Source organism: Falco cherrug, chromosome 10 (genome assembly GCF_023634085.1).
Source record: "Falco cherrug isolate bFalChe1 chromosome 10, bFalChe1.pri, whole genome shotgun sequence".
NCBI classification, from domain to species: domain Eukaryota; kingdom Metazoa; phylum Chordata; class Aves; order Falconiformes; family Falconidae; genus Falco; species Falco cherrug.
The window spans coordinates 17,156,185-17,175,375 of record NC_073706.1 but is presented as its reverse complement, the minus strand read 5'-3'; the positions used below and the strand labels follow the sequence as shown (position 1 = coordinate 17,175,375).

At 38.9% G+C, this 19,191-nt stretch overlaps 1 protein-coding gene across 1 annotated transcript; it reads left to right on the top strand.

Moving 5' to 3' along the window:
• The first annotated feature begins 662 nt into the window (after positions 1 to 662).
• LOC102058624 (protein-glutamine gamma-glutamyltransferase 6-like) lies at positions 663 to 19,189 on the top strand. Its single transcript, XM_027813493.2, has 14 exons — positions 663 to 1,507; positions 2,474 to 2,588; positions 4,940 to 5,113; positions 5,315 to 5,554; positions 9,857 to 9,975; positions 10,740 to 10,868; positions 11,031 to 11,211; positions 11,464 to 11,599; positions 13,099 to 13,202; positions 13,296 to 13,538; positions 14,930 to 15,247; positions 16,161 to 16,324; positions 17,105 to 17,229; positions 18,123 to 19,189. The coding sequence occupies exons 2-14, from the start codon at positions 2,582 to 2,584 to the stop codon at positions 18,271 to 18,273; spliced, it is 2,091 nt and encodes a 696-aa protein (XP_027669294.2). The 5' UTR covers positions 663 to 1,507; positions 2,474 to 2,581; the 3' UTR covers positions 18,274 to 19,189.
• Positions 19,190 to 19,191: the final 2 nt, after the last annotated feature.

The following is a 19,191-nucleotide window of genomic DNA, read 5'->3' as shown; positions in this document are numbered from 1 at the left end:
GAATGGAAAGCCAAGCTACTGCTCTATTATACTTTGGCCTGCTGGGCCAGGAAGCCAACAAGGTTTTAGTGCCTGGAGCAGGCTTTGAACCCCCATTCCACCACACAACACAGGGTACCTGTGACTCACTGTAGGGACTCCTCATTACAGGGGCAGCCCCAGTCCAGATTGGCTATAAACTGCTTTGGTTCTTGCAGCCGGCAAAATTGTTTTCGGAGGGCACTTGTGGCCACCTCGCCCTCCACTGCCAGTCACATGCTGTCAGTATGAGACCGTACTAGACATACGATGAGATGCGCTGCAGAGAGGCTGTACAAGCAACGCACAGTAGCACCTTCTCTTTTTCTCCTGACGTTCAAGGCTCACCAGAGCCAAGAGCTCTCATCACATAGACCAAACAGTAAGAAGTTCAAGCTCAAGCACAGCCTTGGATATAGAAAGTGCATATACATTTCATGACTTCTTTTCACATCTCCTGTATGCGTGAAAACAACCAACCTATGCCAAAGTCAAGTGAACTGCACTAGCAGAAAGGAGAATCTTGTAAACTGGACCTCTAGGGGAATTAAAAGAAAGGCAACACCCTTCTGCAACGCTTCACATGCACATGAAGTTAACGTGTCCAAGTAAACATGTGCCTGCTTGCATACAGACTCGCAGAAGGGATTTTGCAACATTTTTTGCAGAAGTTACACTGATCTCTTGCTAGTAAAGACTAGCAAGAAGTGCCAGGTGCAATATGGTTATCCTGAGGATGACAGTGCAATACTTGAACAATGCACAAGGAGATGAATTAAATAAGAGAGTATGTTTTTCTTGGAAAGTTAGCAAACTGCACTGCAATTTCAAGGCTCCAAAACAAGGGAAAAGGAGGAACAAAATATTTTGAACCATTTTGGATGATGGGTGGGTGGAATTGAGCTAGGAAAAACACCTGCAACAATGTTAAGTCATTAGTCACTTAGGAGCCATGACCACTGCATTCCAAAGGGATTACAAAAGCAGCTGCTGATGCTTTGCTGTGGTGAACCTGTGTAGTGGTAGATGCCAGTTTGGGATGTAGGCCAGCCTGAGTGAGAGGTTCTGGTGGCTTGGTGACCACTGTGGGCGTGTCATACAGAGGTAAAGGAGGTGGTTGCAGCCAAGACAGAAAAAGTGCTTGAGATTTAATTACTTATGAGACTAGCAAGGAAGAAGAAAGGAAATAGTCATGCTCCAGTGGGAGCAATGTGTAACATCTGAAGCAATCACTATAAGTACTGAACACCTGAACTTAAGAACTGGTCGATGCGGTTTGTCACTAGGGCTGTGTGTGAAGATCAGGTAACATCAGAGGCTTGTGGCTCTTATGGTTTCCAAGGAATATGAATTAAGGAAGAGAAAAAGAGCAACTGAAGTTAACTCTGAAAGGCAATCAAATCCATTTGAGGAGATTCCTGGAACAAGTTTTGACAGCCTGAACATCCTGGAAAATTCCAAGAGGAAGGACAGACCTCTGGATTATAATGTAAGTGGAGATACACCACACCAGATATACTGTTGTCAAGTGTGCAAAGTTTTAGTGTTTTCTTTCAGAACGGGGCTATAAGTAAGTACTCTTTTAGTCTTCATGGTATCAAACAGAAGTTTATCAAAAAGGTGAAAGGCGGCAATTTTTTTTGGTAAAATCAGCCTTAGAAACAGCTGTTGGAGCTTAATTTCAGGTTCTTTCAGTCTTTTTTTTTTCTTCGTAACTTAAAATTCAGACTATTTTTTTTAAGTTTTTACTGAGTGTTAAATCATGATCAGTAGAATTGCAGAATCTTAAACAGATACATTCCTCTCTGCAACCATGAAAATTCATTACCTGTACACTGTTAAGTGAGTGTAGAAAAATAAAATTAAATATATTCATAGTTGTGAAGATAGACAGGCTTAGAGCTTGCACTGACAAACTACTCAGTTTGGGGGGTCTTTTTGAAATAAAACTTTTGATGAAATGGTAGTATGGAGCTGGCTAACCTAACAGGTAAACAGACATTTGTTTCTGGTGGGAGCTTATAATTTCACGTAAGTTTGGGTGTACTGGAGATAACCTGAGACCCCCAAAAAAACCTCTAAAGCCAACTCACAGCTGTTGAACAAAACCAGAAGTAGTGTTAACCAATCAGGAAGTTAAGTAATCAGGAAATGCTTCTTTTTCCTTCATATGGCTTTTACATCCCACCATACTCCCCATTTCCTCATCCTTAAAGATAACTTATTCATGGCACACCCATTATCCTTTGTAGGAAGTTGTTCTTGTCTTGGGATTCAAGAGAATGCATTTCCTCTGAGTAAATAATTTTGGTATCTCCTCCCATAATTACACCCACATTGAGTAGAAGCATTGGCATTAGGCATACATGTATTATAGGAACTAGTTAATTTGTTTGACAAGTCTACAGGTATTAATAACTACTGCTAAGTACCTCTCCCTTCTCTCAAATTTCAGCTGAGAGCACAAAAAGATTGCTGGGGTTTTTCTTTTTATGACTAATGTGACTTGGACATTCTTGAAGAACAAAGTAGAAGTTGTATGCAATTCTTGTAAGCTGAGGGGATGGCAGGTGAGTTCTACACATCATTTGTTTCTCTTTAGCAGGTACTTTATCGAGGACTGTTTCCTTAAGATACATGCTCTAGATAAGAAAATGGAGCTGATACCTATAAAGAAAATCTTCTGTTATTTGTTCTTGCACTTCATTTTCAGTTTTATTGTTGTTATTCTTAAAACCTATTTGAGAATAATTTTTGCTAAGCAGATCATATTTGGGGGCAGGGTGGGGAGGAAAGAAATTCCCCTTACTTCAAAAGGCACCATGCAAAACTCCATCTAAACACTTTATTTTTTAAATGCTACTTCAGAGATGTGTTATGCTTTGTATTAACAAGTAAGTGTAATCCATCCTAATGGAGCTGTGAGCATGGAGCTAATAGATAGGAATTCAAAGATGCATTAAAACCTTACCGCAGGAAAACAGTAATGACAATATCTCTGCTTTTTAAATTTTAGAATGAAGATTATTATTGAACTAGGCAGCTTCAAAGCTGGGTTCTCTTATTTAATGATGAAACAAACATTTTTTCAAACTAGTTTTTAAAATGTTGCTTTGCAGGTAAAGCAGCAGCCTACCACAGTTTACTGTTGTCCCAGACAATCACGCTAAAGATTCCCTTTTTCAGCCCATCAGTGCTTACTCACATTACTACTTTGTGGTCTTAGATGACCAAAAAAAAATTATTTTTCATTGCATTTAATTATAGCACTTTTTGCATAAGTCAGATTCACTTTTACTGCAAAGATTTTATATAAATTGTAGATTAATATACATCTATATTGTTTCAGATCTGACTTAGTATTTCATTGCTATGCTATATGGTATGAGATGGACTTGGAAGCTTCTTTGAAGATCCCTACCGTAGTAGTGCATGGTGCCATAGGCCTTAATCCATCATTTCCATTCCATTCTTTTTTTTGTTGTTACTGTTTTCCTTTGAATGCCCTTTAAAATGGTGGTGGTAATGTCCTCCCATCCTGTCCCTCCTCCCCCCCCACCAACGTTATTGCATTTACGATGCCGGCACTTATAAAAGTGATTTGGAAGAATCTTCACCAAGGTACCTGCCCTGAGCATTTGCCAAAACAACACAATGCTCCAGGTATACTCTGTGGAATCTCATGTAGTTACAAACACAGAGGACAGTGCCTCTCAGAGCTCCCAAAGACAGCATAACCGCTCAAGTTTGAGCGTGACAATAAAATAAGAACTGTAGAAGGGAAAATAATCATGCAAGGAAGATCATATACATACTTCTTTGTCAAAAAGATAGTTTAGCATTTAAGGTAGCAAGAGCCACTTCATGGGCTTTAAACCACAGATCATAATAGTACGTGTGCAGGAGGACATGTGGTATCGGAGAACTCCAAGCACACTAAGTCATCAGAACTCTTCTAGGACATGAAGGTAGTGCCTACTAAAACAGGAATCCCAATGGTTCAGTTGTCACTTTGGACAGAGCTAAATTCAGTCAAATTGATTTCTTTGTCAAAATCTCCAACTTATATCTTTAAATATTTTTGTTCATAGAATGGTTGGGATTGGAAGGGACCTTAGAGATCATCTAGTTCCAGCCCATTTTCTACTAGACCAGGTTGCTCAAAGCCCAATCTGACCCGGCCTTGAACACTTCCAGGGATGGGGCATCCACAGCTTCTCTGGGCAACCTCTGCCAGTGTCTGGCCACCCTCCCAGTAAATAATTTCTTCCCAATATCTAATTAAATCTACCCTCTTCCAACTTAAAGCCATTCTCCCTTGTCCTATCACTACAGGTCTTGTAAAAAGCCCCAGTCCAGCTTTCTTGTAGGTCCCTTCAGGTACTGGAAGCTATTCTAAGGTCTCCCCAGAGCAGTCTCTTCTCCAGGCTGAACAACCCCAACTCTCTCAGCCTGTCTTCATAGCAGGAATTTTCCAGCCTCATTCATATAAGATCTCTCACTACACATCTTTTCCTACTCTAGACCAAATGGCATCAGGATGTAAGCAGGAAAAGTAAGGTGTCTCAATAGCCATTTCTGGGATCCTAAAAATATAGATGCTGAAAATGTAAAGGGGCTACCAGCCACTTTATTTGGTGCTGACAGTGAAGTGACACTGATTTGCCCCTGAAAATTTTTTTTCAAAGTCCAGCGATAAAACAGTATACAAGTCCTCAGTGTGACAGCCCCATAACAAAACCCAAGCAAAAATTTCTATTATTAACCACTATACTTAATCAATTTAATGGAGCATCTGCTTTTTAGCTGTCCTTCCTCCAGTAAAAGATAACTGCTTTTAGCTACCTCATCATGCCACTTACCAGCAAATGGTTTCTTTCCATGCTGGCTGCTTCTTCATGACTTTTCTTCTGTTTTACAGATCTGACACCAACACATATCAGCTGGCAGCCATCACTAAATGCAGGCACACACCATACTGACAGATATGCCAACACTGAGTTGACTGTGAGGCGAGGACAAGCCTTCACTATTACCCTGTACTTCAACAGACCACAGCAGGCTGGGGAGAGCCTAGCATTTGTCACTGAAATAGGTAACACCCCCTTAGCTTAATCCATGTTGTCACAGAACTGTAAACTTCATCCCTTGTAGCTCTTCCCTTATTTTAATTAAGGATGCAATTTTTCTTTATTTATTTTTAATGCCTGCCCCCACCCCACGTGCTCATTTCAAGTGTGAGGTTAATATTGAAACCACTCTAGAATGGAAACCAATTACCCCTTCTTTCTACCAGGACCAGCCCCCTCAGAATCTCATCGTACAAAGGCTGTATTTCCCCTCTCTCAGAGGGGAGCAAGTGGCTGGAGTGCTGTCCAAGGACCCAGTGAGTCCGGTTATACGAACTTTACAATATCCAGCCCAGCCAATGCTGTCATTGGACGATACAATCTAATCCTCCAGGTAACCTCAGGGAACAAGATCTTCTCCAGATTCCTGGGGCAGTTTGTGTTACTCTTCAACCCTTGGTGCCCAGGTAGGTACCATTGCTTTTGCCCTTGAACATAACTGACCTATTTGCTTTCATATCTGCACAGTGAGCTTGCTCTGTCAAGCTCACTCTCTTTGGGTTGCCGGCAGCTATCTGTTCAGAGATATGTTTTACAACCTAAAAAGCCGGTGTCACACCCTCCCTTCCTTCCCTATTATCCTAATGAAATGTGTTATACGGGGTGATATCACAGACTCTTCAGGAGTGAGCAGACCGCTTTCTGTAGACAAAGGCTGACAGATTTTCAGAAGTGCATGTACTTCTCAGAGCTCAAAGCAAGCGTAAAGTAATGTCCTTGATGTGCACTTAAATCAAAGCAAGACTGCTCTTGCAGATGTTAACTGCAAAGACAATAGCTCAACTAACTTTTTAGAAGCTGATAGAGGGCTAGTATGAAGAAGATGGGCATTTCCCATGTCTTTCGTCACGGATTGAAGAGGAACATCTCTTGCTGCTCCATTTTTTTTATTTCTGCAGCCTCAGCAAGTTGCATGAGAAATGCAAATTCCTAATCTCAGATTTTGCAAATATGCAACAGTCTAGAAACCTAGATTAGCCTTAAAATATACCACTCTAGATTTAAGGGAGCTCTTAGCCAACTAAGTGACTAAACAGCTTATAAAAGAAAAGTAACCAGAATCATCTGCTATTTTCTTCTGTGACCATATGTTAGTCAAGGGCCACTAACGAATGTGTCAAGAGCCAAGATGAAAAAATCTTCTAATTAGCTCAGTGTGTCTTGGAAGACAGAAATAATTTAAGCTGTTCAGGAATCTCAGACTGTCTCTGCATAGACAGTCCTGAGGGGAAAACCTTCCCAGAACCCCCCGAAAGATCACTTGTGGTATAACTTCTAATTGTTGGAAGCCACACTGCAGGGACTGAAATATTTGACCAGTGCAGCAGTGGTACTCATAAGACCAGACAAATTATTCTCAGATGAATAATAATATAATAATAATAAGCTGTGCCATTCCAGTTTAGAACTTACGATTTTGCAGAAAACATTGTCAGATGATGCAGTGACCACTGCCAAAGTATCCTTAAAGCAGGATGCTGTTGAATAAGCTTCTTGCAGAGTGGAATAGCTCCCTGATCCTGACAAACAGGAATAGATTCAGTTTGAGGGTATGTTACCACTATAATAAGTGTCATAGCAGAAAGGAAATACAAAATTTATTTTCTCAGCAAAGGATAAATGGCAGATCTGGTGTGCAGATATGATTCCACATGGGACATTATTCATTAAATTAGAAAAGACAAGGATTAATTCATAAACTGTAGTAGCAGCAAAGAACTACTTACAAGGAAACAGTCAGGACTAGAGATGAAATGAAAAGCACTGGGTTGGAGAAGAGCTACTAGTGGATCCTTAAGTGTTACCTGAAAAAAAACCCCGCTCTGATTAAATGGTTCATTACTGACTTTGATATGCTGACATTAAGCACCACTGTCCATACACAGATGGGCTGGGATACCACATAGAAATAACTGGTTGATGCTAGAGACTGAAGCAGTTGAGAAGGGATAAGATATACTAATACAAAAAAAAAAAAAAAAGACACGTGTTTAAGGAGAAATAACAGTTTCAATGCCAGACTTGCCAGTTGGAAATCATGAAGAATGTGAAAGTTCTCGTTAATCGCAGAATGAGAATGAAAGTGAAATGGTCCTGAAAAAGGCAAATGCAATCTTAAACTGCATAAGAGGAAACAGTTACCCAGATGTAAGTATTAATGCCATCATATGAGGTGATGAGATCTCATTTGGAATTTTCTTTCATTTAATCTTTCCTGAATAGGAATTAGGAATTAGAACATGTTCAGTGAAGGGTTACTATGATAACATGAAAAGCCTTTTGGACAAGAGAAAATTTCTAGTTCAACAAGCTGAAAGCAGTTAGTTTCGCAGGTTGTATATCTGAAATAAATATGGGATTTGGTCAGAGAAAATACTGATATTACTATAATGGTGAAAACCAATAAGCTTATTAATTCACTAATATACTTGCTTCAAACCTGTGGATAAAACAAAAAGTGATGCTTTAACATTAATAGTTTTCTCTTTTAATGTACTTAAGAGACTTCAACATACTTGCAAGCCAGCCTCTGATAATAATACATTATGTCTTAATACTACTGAAGGAATGTACAGTTAACTACTAGAATAAAGAGTTGCAGTCCTGAATTAAACGAGAAGTCATGCACTGCTAATCTATAGCTCACAAGTGAACACATCAGTTCTAAAGTTTTAGAGGATAAAAGGATATGAAGGAGAGTTTTGTAGGAACTATCTTTTTCCCTAGATGTCTGAGACTTGTCACTTCTTTCTGTGGCAAAGCTTATATGAAGAAATTACTAGAAGTATATCTATGTTAGAAAGTGTACGTAAGTATTGATTAAAAACTATCAATAGAAATGTATATCCTGCTTGTTTCTCACTATGCCAGGATAAACTTTAACTTCAGAATGAGAGGACAGAATATATAACAACTTCGGGTTTTTTATTAAAAGGAATTAATTAGTAAAGGACTAGATCTATAGTGGTCTGTCTTTCTATAACTGTCCAAAAATTGAACTGTCATGGCTGATTGTAGGGTCTTTTTTCTACTTGTATGCTGAGACTAACAGAAGAAGGCGTTGTTCCTATTTAGTCATACTTGACAGGAGGAGATTTGTTGTGGGTGTTTTCCTCCTGTTTTTAAATTAATGTTAATCTTGCTCAAGTTATCAGTAGGAATACCCTAGTAGTCCAAGTATACTTATCAAAAGAACTGGCTCTAGTACATTATAATTGAGAGCATATAAACCTTAAAAGAAGGATGTTCAAGTGATTATAGAAGGACATTTAGATTGCTCAGAATCATAAATTCATAGGGCAAGAAGGATCTTAGGAAGTTATCTAGTCCCACACCATGCTCTAAGGCAGGTTCAGTTTAGCACTTACGTCATTCCTGACAGACACTGAATTCCTTCTTAATGATCAATTACCATTAGAGAAGTTTCAGTAGTTCCTCCAACAATTCACTCCAATAAAACACTAGCTTTTCTGTTACAATTTTTTTCCTATTAACTAACCAAATATTTTCGCTTTGATTTCAGCATGTAACTTCTCATCCTATATAACAACAGACACCAACAGATTTCCTTCCCCCTGCCCCATCCTCTTCACAAGAAAGTCTAGAATAATTACTGTGCTTGTCCCATTCCTCACCCTCATTTTTTTCTATTTTTAAGTAATTCTGAGTTAATTCATAAGTTTTATTTTCTTCATAAGTTATATTTTCAAGATTGAGCATTTCAAGAGTGCTCCTCTCACTCTTTCCAACTGGTCTACACCTTGAAGCACAGCACCTGGAACCACACACAGCTCTCCAGGGCAATGCTGACCCAAAAGCTTGGGAATCAACAATGACATGATAAAAAAAAAAGTGTGGACAGCCACCACAAACAGAGACTTATATCATGTGATATAGTTTTAAAAAGAAATTATACAATCTTTTATTTGCAGTAAGGGAAAGATGGGAAGTTCCTATAGGAAGGTAAAGAAGTTGACTCAAAGCTGATTTTTATGTGCATTTTCTGAAATCCGGAAGCTTTCAGAAAATTAAAATTAAAATGTTACATACAGAAAACGTAAGCATTATAAATTTAAACAGAGCTAAGTAGACATTGCTACCAAAAGCGATCAACCAAAGTATCTGGGGGAAGCCAGTGCTTTCATAGCAGCTACATACTGTGCCATAGACTATGGAAACCAATGAGTAACAATGAAATAAAACTGAATGCTTCAGCAGGCTACCCTAATTACTTGCCTGATCCAGAGTGCTGTCAGGAATGTTAAGATCTGTATTTGGGAATCTTAAAACTAGATGAACACAACTGGAAAACAGGAGGGAAAAAAAAAAAATCAGTGTGATTCTTTTCAAATGTCTATTTTACTTTTAAGTACCTTGAAAAGGCAGAAAACCCCAGTGAGCTAGCCCGGACTTTTCTCTGTCTTCCTCACATAAACACAATGTAAAAATAGGGGACACTTAGAGAATACACCAAGGCTACACTAAAATTAGGGAAAAAAAGTGAAAGTAATATAACATGGATTTATGCCCTGCTCCTCCACCATATACAATAGCAGGCATTTTCACTGAACTGAACATATTCAGGGAGCTATAAAAATGCTTTTTCCAAATAGTAGTTTTCTCCTTGCTAAATAAACATAAAAATGCTTTTGAAAGGTTGCTAGTATTCTCAGCTTTAAGTGTAAAAGCATGTCCAACCTGGTTTTCAGGTGATGATGTCTACATGGCTAATGAAAATGAGAGACAAGAATATGTTCTAAATGAAAATGGAATAATCTTTGTGGGCAATGCAAAGTACATTGAAGCAAGAGGATGGTACTATGGACAGGTAAGCCATAAGAAATTCATTTGGGCTCTTACTCTGTCTCCACCAGCATTTTCTCATATCATTATTTGCCCCTCTGACAGGTATGCCTATTTAAATGAAAACTCAGCAAACTGGGCTAGCCTTACATGTAGTTTGTTCACCGTGTGCCTAATAGGCTTTGGTGTGAGAGATGGCTTAGTACAGCACTGCAACAGGACTGAGTTATGTATGGGCTTGAAGCTCAAGGTACAAGCGTGGACCTCATTGTGACCAAAGCATCCAGAGTACAAGTAACAATATACTTGTACGGCTCAAACACACCCACTATTTTTGTAATGCAGTTACAATGGGCCAGAACTGATGTTGATGTAGAATGGTTTGGGTTGGAAGGGACCTTTAAAGTTCATTTAGTCTGACCTCCCCGCAATGAGCAGGGAGATCCTCAACTAGATCAGGCTGATCAAAGTCCCATCAAGCCTGACCTTGAATGTTTCCAGGGATATAAGTCAAGTGAATCTAATAATTGCAGTCAGAATGAGCTTGGCAGTTTTAGTTTTACTGCAGCCATCTCTTCTGATGGCAGAAGGCATCCTGCCAGATTTTGCTTTATTTAGTTAGCCCTGTCTTTAACCAATATTGCAGTGTGAACTGCACACTACTGTCTTTGTGCCTCACTGTCCCTGTTACCTTTGGGCTGGAGTATCTTTGAAAAGAGGAACTGCAGTAGAATCTCCTCTAATTCTGTTTGTGAAACTTATTTTCTTAAACATCTTTTCTGATCACAGTTTCAAGATCACATTCTAAACATCTGTCTCACCATGCTTGATCTGAGCCTGTACTATCGTCAGGACCCAGCCATTGATGTATCCCGAAGAGGAGATCCTAAATATGTGGGCCGAGTAATCAGTTCTATGGTAAGAAATAAACAACTTAATCTGGATTCCACATGCTTCAGCAGAAAGCATTAGTTATACCACTGGGACTCAGCCATCTGCACCTTAAGCAATATAATTAGCTAGATATGGTGCATTACACACAATTGATTTTGTGCATTCTGTCCATTGGCCTGTTTTTAGATCAACGGAAATGATAACGATAATGGTGTTCTGCTAGGAAAGTGGCAAGGAAGTTTCAATTCACATGAGAATCCATCCAGATGGGATGGCAGCATGGTAATCCTCCAGAAATGGCGTCAGGACAACTACAAACCTGTTCAGTATGGCCAGTGCTGGGTTTTTGCAGGTGTGATGTGTACAGGTAAGCTTTAAAGACTGTGGTGAATGTGATGTGTACAGGTAAGCTTTAAGACTGTGGTGAAATAGAGACATTTGTGACCTCTGGTTTTATCAAAGCTACAAAGCAATTAATTCTACAAAAAGAACAGTGCTCTGAAGACTACAAATGCTGAAGGATCACAAAATATTTAGACAACTTTGTTTCTCAGATACTTGTAGTCATTGAACTAAAGCTCTCTGTGCATTTTTTTTTTTTTTTTTTTATGTATTTCAGTTCTGAGGTGCTTGGGGATTCCAACTCGTTTGGTTTCAAATTTTAACTCTGCCCACGATGTGGATAGAAATCTGAGTATCGATAAGTACTATGACAGCTCTGGAAAGAGTCTTAATATCGGCAAGGATTCCACATGGTAAATATAATTTTTTTGCATCTCACCAATAATTAGAGAAAGGATTTATGAGACTTAAACATGAACACTAGCGGTACAAAAGCAACTAAGTGAACAAAATTTAATACAAATATCTAAATTAATGCACCAGACATCCCTTTGGAAAGAAAACATACTTCATGGTTTTGAGATACTACTTTAAACCACCAACCTGCCCAATATTTTGCAGTGCCTGACCACAAAGGAATTGCAAACTTTAAGAAGTATGTTTCCATTGACAATGTACCAGTTCCCAAAGTTCTGTTAATTATTGACACCTAACCAGTCTGTTCCTCACAACACAGCTGTGAACCTTCCATGCTCTTAACTGGTTTACTGCTGCCATAGCTTTCTTTCATCACACATCCAAAACCTGTGGACCATTTTCTCAGCTGGGCCCATCATCCCCCCTATAGATGGGGGCCTCCCAGCCTCCCCAAGAAGTTTTCCAGTACTCCTTTAGCTAGATCTTCCCTTTGTAGCTGAAGAAAAGAGAACAATCCAAACGCTCTCCAGACTTCGTTATTTGACATTGTAGTCCAGTGCTGTAAACTGTGTGTGATGCATGATCGTCAATCAAACCCCAAAATTTGAGTAGCCAAAGAAACATGATATTCTTTTAAATAATACCATTTTATACTTTAGATGCCCTCCAGTTTTAAAATCTTTACTCCGCAGCTACTTCACTTTTAAGGAAGTGAACTAGGCCCAACTGCACACCAGGCTTCACCAAAAGTATCATCTTTACCTAGTTGCTTCCCTTCACTGAGTATGTGGCTGAAGGATATGAGAAGTTTTTAATCTATTAACTTCCTTAGAAGTATTAGCCTCTGAACAAAATTCAAAAAATCTTTTCTAGGTCCTCCTATGACCTGCACTTTATCAATCTCTTCAGTGCTATCCTTTCCTTTTGGAGTCTGTGGAACTCATTACCACTGGATGACTAAGGACCATAAAACCCAGTGGTCTCAGTGTAATGACTAATTCAGAAAGTCCCTGATTCTCTAACTGTGAGAAATTGTAGAGTGTAGAGGGTCATTCTCTTCATGGGCTGTTCTTTTTTTCTAAACATCTGCTGTTGCACACCATTACAGATGGACTATTGGACTTCATGAGCATTTTATCTGACCCAGTAGAGCTATTGAAAGTTTTTATTTAAACAAAGCATTTCCCACATTTAAAGGTTACCAAACTCGATCACTGAGTCTTGCCTATACCCAAGGCTTAAGTCTTTCACTTAGAGCTCACACTGCTTCCAAAGCAAACTGCTTATATTTATGTTCTCTCCCTCCCCACACCGAGGTCTACACCTCAAAAGCAGGCATTAAATCTATCCTTTGAAAGTAGTGAGTTTTTGTAACTAGACAGCTTGTGTCACATCTTAGAGAATCTTTAAAAACCAAAATTCCCTACTCTTTTCAAATTGGAAGTTTTTATGACTCTCTATTACTATGCTTTCTAGACATTGTTTTTGTCTCCAGGGATTATCATGTCTGGAATGAAAGCTGGTTCGTTCGCCCAGACCTGGGAACATCATACAATGGATGGCAGGTTTTGGATGCAACTCCACAAGAACAAAGCAGAGGTAGCAATGTAAATTCTTAGCATGATTTAATATTCATTTTCCAAATTGAGCACTACTGATAAAGTTTGACCTTCTTTTCCCGCCTTGTTTTAGGATTATTTCAGTGTGGCCCTGCATCTGTCATAGCCATCAAAGAAGGTGATGTAGACTTGGACTATGACACCTTATTTGTATATACAGAGGTGAATGCTGATTGCAACAGATGGATTGTATACAAGGATGGAAGTAAGAAAAGAGTTTATTGTGATACTGAAATAATCGGCAGGTTTATCAGCACCAAAGCTGTGGACAGCAATTCCCGTGTGGATATCACCTATAATTACAAATATCCAGAAGGTAAAGGAATTATCACAACTATCTCCTACTGAATTCTTGGTGCTAGAAAGCTAGGATGGGTAACCTGTTTTGTTTAAGGATCTCTCTCCCCTTCCTTCAGAAAACATTTCTGCCAGTGTTCTCAGACTACTTTCTTAATACAATGTGTATTATATTTATGGTTTTGTGTATTTAGTAGTTTCCTTATTAAGACACAATACAAAATAGACTTTAGTCCCTTACACACATTTGCAAAATGTAACATATACACAAAACAGGGCTATAAAGTATGTTTCACTACCCAGGGCAGAGAAACCCTCAAGCTATTATACCAAAAAGTCTTAAAACTGAGTCCGTTGTGTATCACAAACTGTGCACAGGTCTGTACTATGGGAAGTTACAGATTAAGAAATACTAGTTTTTCATCATATCTGGCAGAGGGAGTGCAGCAGCAATCAAACCACTCATACAAAACTTTAAACCCCAGTCCTCTTAACACTAGACATCCATCTCCCATATGACCTCATGCTCAGACTCTCTCGGGTTCTCTCCTGCTGTGTCCATTAAAACTCCTTATCTTTCCTTTTGATTACATCCTGTTTCCAAGAGGAGCAACTCACTCAGCCTCCTTCTCTGGCTGTATAAATCCACCGAGTTCAGCATTTTTGTGCTCCTGTTCTGACACAAACAGGACATCAGCTACCCAGCCATTCAGTTGTTATGTTTGCACTCCCAGTGGACTCGGTCTCCACATTATTGCATTCTGGAAACAAAACTACTAGGGAATAGTAAAGGGACTAAATACCAATCATTTGTACTTTGGAAAACAAAGAAGCAAAGGTTAAGAACTGCATAACCATATGTTTGCAGGAATATTTTTATATCCCCTCAAATACTTGGTAACTATGCCTTTCCATTTTTTTTTTTTAATTTAGGGTTACATATTTCATATAATCATTTAATTACTTAAAAAAAGGAGTAAGATGTATTTCACTTTAAAAAAAAGTTTGCCATTCAGAATCAGTGGCCATATTTCAATCCTTTACTCCTCAAGATTTTAGTGCAACCATATTCAATACAGAGGCTGGTTATCATCATTTAGCAAAGTAACACTGACCACACTACTGCATGTTCTGACCAAAGAAAAATAAATCTTGCATCCTAAACAAATACAAATGCCTCATATTTCATTTTAATGACTTTAATGACTTATTTCAGCTTAGTACAGTTTGTTTCTCACTTTCGTGTGAAAAACCTGAACATAGGCCTAATAAAAATATGAGGAACTTTTAGGTAGCGCATATTTCTAGGCGATGCAAAGCTGACATCCTATGTCATTCTGAAAGCCCATACACAAGAAGATGCAATGGCAACAAAAGTATGAATTTTACTTGGTTCTGTCCTTCAACTAGGTTCTTCTGAGGAAAGAAGAGTTTATAGAAAGGCCTTGACCAAGATATTTGGATCAAACATCACAGAAGGCCACACAGAATCTCCAGATGAAAGATCTTCAGAGACAATTAGAAACCCTGGGATCTCTGGGAAACTCAAGCTAGCTGAACCTCCAGTGTTTGGCAAAGACATTAACCTGATCTTAATTCTCAATAACCTATCTTTTGATCGCAAGACCGTGAAGGTAGATGTGAGTGCGTCCACCATCCTGTACACAAGGAGAACAGTGACAGAGATCCTGAAGGCAACCACTTCTGTGGATCTTGGTTCTAAACAAGGTAACCTTTAATGTCTCTAAGGAGCCAATATAGCCCTCTTAGCCACATGAAAACAAGGAAAGGAGGAAACATCAGTATCACATCTATATCAGCCTCTACTTGTTCCATCTCTTTTTTATGGCTACATTTTAAAATTATCTTTCCCCCCCCCCCTCTGAAAACTTTCAGTAGTTCAATCAGGAATTGAAAGTCTCATGAAATGTTAGGCTACATTTATATTATAGCTCTAGAAGTAACATTATATGTGTGTGTATACACATTGTGCGTGTGCGGCGATTATTACATTTTTAGGAACACATTCTTAAATAAGAAGTCTGATGTATGCTTTCTGGCACTAAGCAGGCAACACTTCAGCAGAAAGTAACTAGGGCAAAAGTTAGAAGTTACAGTGAGGCTCCCTGTCTCCCTTCAAGAATCAAGGCTATTAAAACTGTTACAGAGATCTTTTTCACCCCCAGGTGATAAAGGTTTTCCCGTACACAGCAGAAAAGTGGTAGGTGTACAATGAGACCAGGTCATGTGAAAAGGATCTCTGTGAAACTTGGCACAAACTTCCTTCTTGACCAAGGTAAAACAAGTAGGATGTAAGGAGGGAACAGATAAAAATGGTTAGAGCTCCAAATACAAGAAATACAAAGGGACAGGAATCTGCTGGAAGACAGATGAGTGGGTTCTCTCGGTTTCAGGCCAAAATCCTCTATTCAAAACTGCAAGGGTCGAATGAGTTAAAGTAGAACAGGATTATCAGAAGAGGGAAATATTCAACCAGTGGTCTCACAAGGAAGAAATATAAACAGACTTCAGCCACCTTATCTTCTGTTCTCCTCAATAATATAAAACCCCCTCAAAATAACTCTTTTCTTTAGCATTCTTTCAGAATGTAACAGTTCCTAAATATATGTCTGAATTCCAGGGAAACACATCCGGTTAAAGATCCCTTATTCTTATTATGGAAAATATCTGACTACTGACAAAAGGATCCAAGTCACTGCTTTGTGTGGAGTCATGAACATGCATGGGGCAAAGTTGCTGGTGGAGAAGACTATCACTTTAGAAGACACAAACATTATCATTAAGGTAAACAATTCTCTCCCTGATGTCCTGAACAGACGGAAGGAACTACAGAGTCTTTCTGGAGCTCAGATCTTAAGATGAGAATGGGGATTAATGCATTAATTTAGGCTGCATTTTCAGACGTTGCTCTAAAATTCTGCCTGCTTAAATTGAGAAAGTAGGCATAGGAGACTGATTTTGAATCTTTGCTTGAATCTGGCCCCTAGTCTTCAGAACAGCTGTTTCTTTCTTTCCCTGTCACTTGCTGCTGCTTTATGCTTACGTGACTTACTTACATTTCATTTGTATTCTAGTTATTGGCAAGTGCAAGTGTTGCTTTAAACAGCTTTGCCTACTCCTAAAATACAGACTTAAACCCTTAATTCTAATCTATGTTAGAGCCAGTTTATATGATTTCAACACTGTAATCAAGGATGTGGGGAAAAAAAGAAAAGGGGGAAGGGGTGGGGGGGAAGGAAAAAGAAAAAAGCCACTCAGCAAGCCAAAGATCAGACAGGTTTAATGAGATGTGTCTGTATTTCACCGAAATTGTGCACAAAATACTGCTGTCAAGCTGTATGCAGCATTTAGCTAAACCAAATCCAGCTTCAAGTATTAGGAAAGGCATACTAGCTGTCAGTTAAATTTCACTGCTCCTACCACTCTCTCATTCATCTTCAAGTATGAGAGATTTTGTGCTTACAGTTTGACTGAAGTCTGACTCCATGTTAATGAAAATGTTCATGAAACGTACATGGAAAATGTAAAACAGTGAATAATCAGAAATGTGTCTTTGTCATTCAGATTCCTCGGCGGGTTGTAGTGAACAAAGCTGTTACTCTAGAGATCTCATATGCCAATCCCCTCCCGGAACCTGTGAACCGCTGTGTAATGCTAGTGACTTTGATGAATCAGCAAGTCAAGATACAGTAAGTGAAACCTGTAGCTTTTACTCAGTGCTTCTAACATGAGCAATAGCATGTATAGTTTCTCAATAAGAAAAAAAAATCATCATGGTTGAATTGTCTTTTTCATATTTTCTATGTATGAAAATAGAAATACCACCAAATACATATTGAGATACTATGATTTCTCAGTTGTGGAGTTTTTCCACATAGAAACTTCTTTAACAACTTAAAAACTACTAACATTCTTCTTTCCTGGGAAGGCAAATGGGTGTGTCAAATTCTTTTGTCTCTCTGATATTCCTTCTACAGCTTGGCTTTGTGTTTCTATTTTTATATACAGTACCCTAGTACTACGAAAATAAGCCTGAGCTAAAGCAAACAAATAAGACACCGCCTTAGCTCCCCTCATTTCAGGCAAAACAAGAAGTTGTTCTATTCACCTTTAAAGTATGAGAAAAATCATACCTTTTCAAAAGATCCAAATGTTCTATCAGTTTTTTCTTTTCTTCTGGACTCTGCTGCTTTATGGATTAACTCAGTGTTGAATAGTTCGTATTTCCTAAAGCTTCAATAGATACGAAACAAGCAGGCATCAGACAGAACACTGACCTTTGACATCATGGTTTTCCTATTCCAAGTTTGTGTTGACTATCCAAGCTTGTACCCAGCCCTAACATGAAGGGCTTCTCACTTCCATCAGTCTATTCAAGAGTAGATGAAGCTGGTACTCTTTTTCTTATTTCTTAGTCTACCCAAAGCTTCAAACCCTAAGTAATTATTAAAAACCAAGGCTCAGTCTCAAGTAACTTTTGATGCCCCAGGTATCATGCAGTTCTGCTTCTTGGAAATCTCAAAGACAGACAATGCAAGCCTGAAAAATGATTTTTTTCTTCCTTTTTTTTTTTTTTCTTCAGTCTGGCACAACTGGCACCGAGGGAGAGATCAAAAATTTATTTTGAATTCACTCCTCGCAGGACTGGGCCCTTACAACTGCAAGTAGACTTCTCTTGTGACAAATTTTCACATGTTAAGGGATTTGTAACCATTGCAGTAGCACCTGCATAATGTGATGGAATCAATCTCCCATTTCAGCATTAACACAGCAAGACATTCTCCTCTAGGAGAGAGATGACAACAAGAAACTTTCCACAAAAAATGGTGACCTCTTACATTGCAATAGAGTCAAGTCTCCTGCTTTCTCGGTGCTTAATTATTTAGTCTCTAATTGTATTCCTTTTGTGTCCTCTTATCTAGAAAAATGAAGCCTCTTCCTTGTAGAAATAGTTTCACTGTTTTATCAGATCTCATTGTGTTAAGCTCCTGGTTTTGACCTTTCCATCAGACAATACAGTCTCTTCTCAACCACATTCTAATTGTCAGCAATAAAAAAAAAATATTCATATAACTATTCTTTTGTAATGATTTGTACATTCCATGGAAATATCATGAGAAATCACAAGATTAAGGAAAGTTCTTTTTCCATAATTTCATAAGCTTCTTACCTAAGAAGCAGAACATTTCCTCCATTGTTCATGTAATTTCTGCATTTTGTGACACCTACAGTGCTGTGAATGGGGAGGAAAAAAGCAACATTTGGGGTCCATGACAATATCTCTGCAGCCTGTGACCAGGCAACATGGGCATGTATTCAAATCAGTAACTTAATTCCTGTGTAACATGACAGAGTCCCAAGTACCACAAAGCATGGGGAGAATCTTGCATTAATACAGAAGTCCGGCCACACAAGCTAACTAATGCTTCTTGCCCACCAGTGTAAGGTCACCGGAGACAAGGGACACATTTGTCTTCAAACCTTCCCAATGTAACTCATCCATAGGCAGCCCCTAGTGCCCACCTCTGTCACAACATTTGCCTTTTGCAGGCTTCCAACCCTAACAACACCAGGTACCAGCTCTCACCTGAAATGTGCTTTCAGGTAGCCTCAGGGCTTCTCCATCACTCCCCGCAAGGTAGACTCTCCAG